Below are 2,360 nucleotides of genomic sequence, written 5' to 3'. Positions count from 1 at the left end.
AGGATCCGGTCCTCCCCTGCACAAGTCACTTCTTGTCCCCGGGCCGGGGAGCAGCCGAAACTGGCAGCCCAAGACAAGCAGCCGGGCCGTGATGGGGAGGCAACATGTCCCGGCTGGGCGAGGGGTAGCGCGTCTGAGTTAGCAGCACATTAAATCCAAGCTATCTTTGTGTGATAACCCACGAACAATCGCTTGCCACTTGCCTGTCAAATCCTGCGGGTAGAGTCTTTGTGTGTGGCTAAACATGCCCAAGCACAGTGGCCCAGAGAGGGAGGGCTCCGCCGCTCCCTCCTGCCAGCCTTGGGCGGCAGCGCGGCCCCTTTACAGCCGAACCGCATCCTGCATCTCACCGCACCGCTTCTTCAAAGCCCCAGCCTCTGCACGGGGGCCTCTGCTCCCATCTGAGGCGACAAACGTGGTCATCTCCAGCCCTCTGCCGCCCCGAGAAAGGGGCGCTGCTCCCGCAGCCCAAGGAGCAGAGGCTTCCAAACCCCAAACTCTCCTGAATCGCGCTCCTGGATCCGTGGGTTTACTGCAGTGTTTTTAATCCTCCTTACCTCTGTACATGCCAAAAAGCTCATCTTACCTGTCGTGGCAGACTCCAGGAGCAACGGCAAAGGAACGGAGCTGGCTCGGGGCGGGACGGGCATTCGAGGGAAAAGCAAGCGTGCCGCGTTCGGCAGCCGGGCAGGAGCACGCTTTCAGACCGCAAGCTGCCAGGAAGCAGCTCAGCAGCACGGCACAAGCATGGCTGTAAAACAGAGCAACAGACGCGTACGGGGTCCACCTTAAACCCCCCCACAGGGGCTCTGATCTCTGCCCGGCACCAGCCCACCCACCGAGGACGGGGCACACGGCCGGCTGGCGCGGCTCACGGGACCTTTCCTACCGCAGCTGGGCATCTCTCGTACCAGAAGCTATCACAGGAAAAAAATTTTGAAGAGATCAAGTGGGATCAATGCCTTATTCATCACTCGCTCCAGCGCTGCCTGCTGCCGGGACTGTGTTTACCGTGTGTCCTAGCAGCGCGGCACAGCGCTCCCTCCCCACCCTGAGAGCGCTCCTTCCCGTGGGCAGGGCTGGATTCTCCAGCGGCTCCGGCAGTCTGCTGGGGAGGACTCGGGCTGTGCCACTCGGTTTCCGACCCTGCGCCGGGCCAGCCAAAGAATATAGCCCCGGTCGTGACATGTCCGGGTGGCATAGCCCTGCAGGCACGTGTATTTGGATTCAGGGCTTCTTGGCACATCAGAAAGCGCCTCTTTCATAATGCCCGTGACTTCTTCAGCCTGTGGGGCATCAAAGGCAGTAACTCCACAACGTTAATAGCCAGTTACTGGAACTGCACAGGTTTTGTCCACAGGAGCAACAGAGCCGGCGATCCCGGGTTGCAGCAGAGACAAGTGTCGTGGCACCAGGACATGCTGCCCACCTCTGCTGCCTCCTCCATCCCCAGCAGCTCTAAAGCAACCTCAGCTGTAGGTTGGGGCAGTTCCCCTGCTAATCCTCCTGGTGGGCCTCGAGCCAGCCAAACAGACGGCAGCCTCCATGCCTGCCCAGCCTCAGCCGACCCTCCGCTTGCGCTGGGCTGCCCTCCCCGGGGCGGCTGATCGTGTTAGCTGGGCATGGGAATCGCCATGGGGCCAGCTAGCCACGCTGCTACAGACCCTTCCCACCCGCCAACTGCTTTTTGGCTGAAGTTTCAGCTCGGTAACCGGTTTTCCCCTCTGGTTTGCAGGATTTAGCCTCCGAGCGGCTGAATGGCAGAGGTAATGCGCACGGGAGCCGGGGGCGCGGGTGCTGCCAGGCTGAGCCTGGCGACACAGGGCCACACTCCTCTGTGTTGCAGGTCCCAGCACGAGGCGCAAAGCCTCCACGGCGCTGGAGTCCTTCAAGCGGATCGGCATCCCCGTCCTGGCAGCGGTGCTCTGCCTCGCCTGCCTGGTTGCGGTCGGGTTCCTGGGTACGGCTCCCGCTCTCCTCTCCTCCCTCCTCCTACCGCTGCTGGGCACAGCCACGGCTCGGCAAACACGGCTCTGGACCCAGGGCTCAGCCAGGACCGGCTCTGCCACCTTCTCGCTGGGCCCCCAAGCGCAAGCCCTGAGCCCACCCGGCGGCACGAGCTCAGCGCTGGGCTCCCCTTTCTCTCTAGTCAAGGTGTACCTGGAGCACTCCTCCGGCACGCAGCCCCTGAAGCTGGTGCCGCTGCAGCAGGTGTGCGACGGGCAGGTGGACTGTCTGCAGGGGGACGACGAGGCCAACTGTCCCCAGCGGGTCCCTGAGGGACCACCACCTGGGGGTGAGTCCAGGACACCCTGCTCGCGCTGCGGAGGGGCCGGGCTGCTGCCGCGAGCCTCTGCCTG

The 2,360-nt window shown here is 63.3% G+C and overlaps 1 protein-coding gene across 1 annotated transcript in view; it reads left to right on the top strand.

Moving 5' to 3' along the window:
- The window catches only part of TMPRSS4 (transmembrane protease, serine 4), a 17,921-nt gene that overhangs the window by 2,258 nt on the left and 13,303 nt on the right, over positions 1-2,360 (top strand). The window contains exons 2-3 of the mRNA XM_009894737.1: positions 1,736-1,766; positions 1,847-1,960. Coding sequence (XP_009893039.1) covers positions 1,736-1,766; positions 1,847-1,960 — 145 coding nt within the window. The remainder of the gene's footprint in view (positions 1-1,735; positions 1,767-1,846; positions 1,961-2,360) is intronic.

This window comes from Charadrius vociferus, unplaced genomic scaffold (assembly GCF_000708025.1).
Source record: "Charadrius vociferus isolate BGI_N301 unplaced genomic scaffold, ASM70802v2 scaffold241, whole genome shotgun sequence".
Taxonomy (NCBI): domain Eukaryota; kingdom Metazoa; phylum Chordata; class Aves; order Charadriiformes; family Charadriidae; genus Charadrius; species Charadrius vociferus.
Note: the sequence above shows the minus strand (reverse complement) of the source record. Positions and strands in the feature narration are given on the sequence as shown.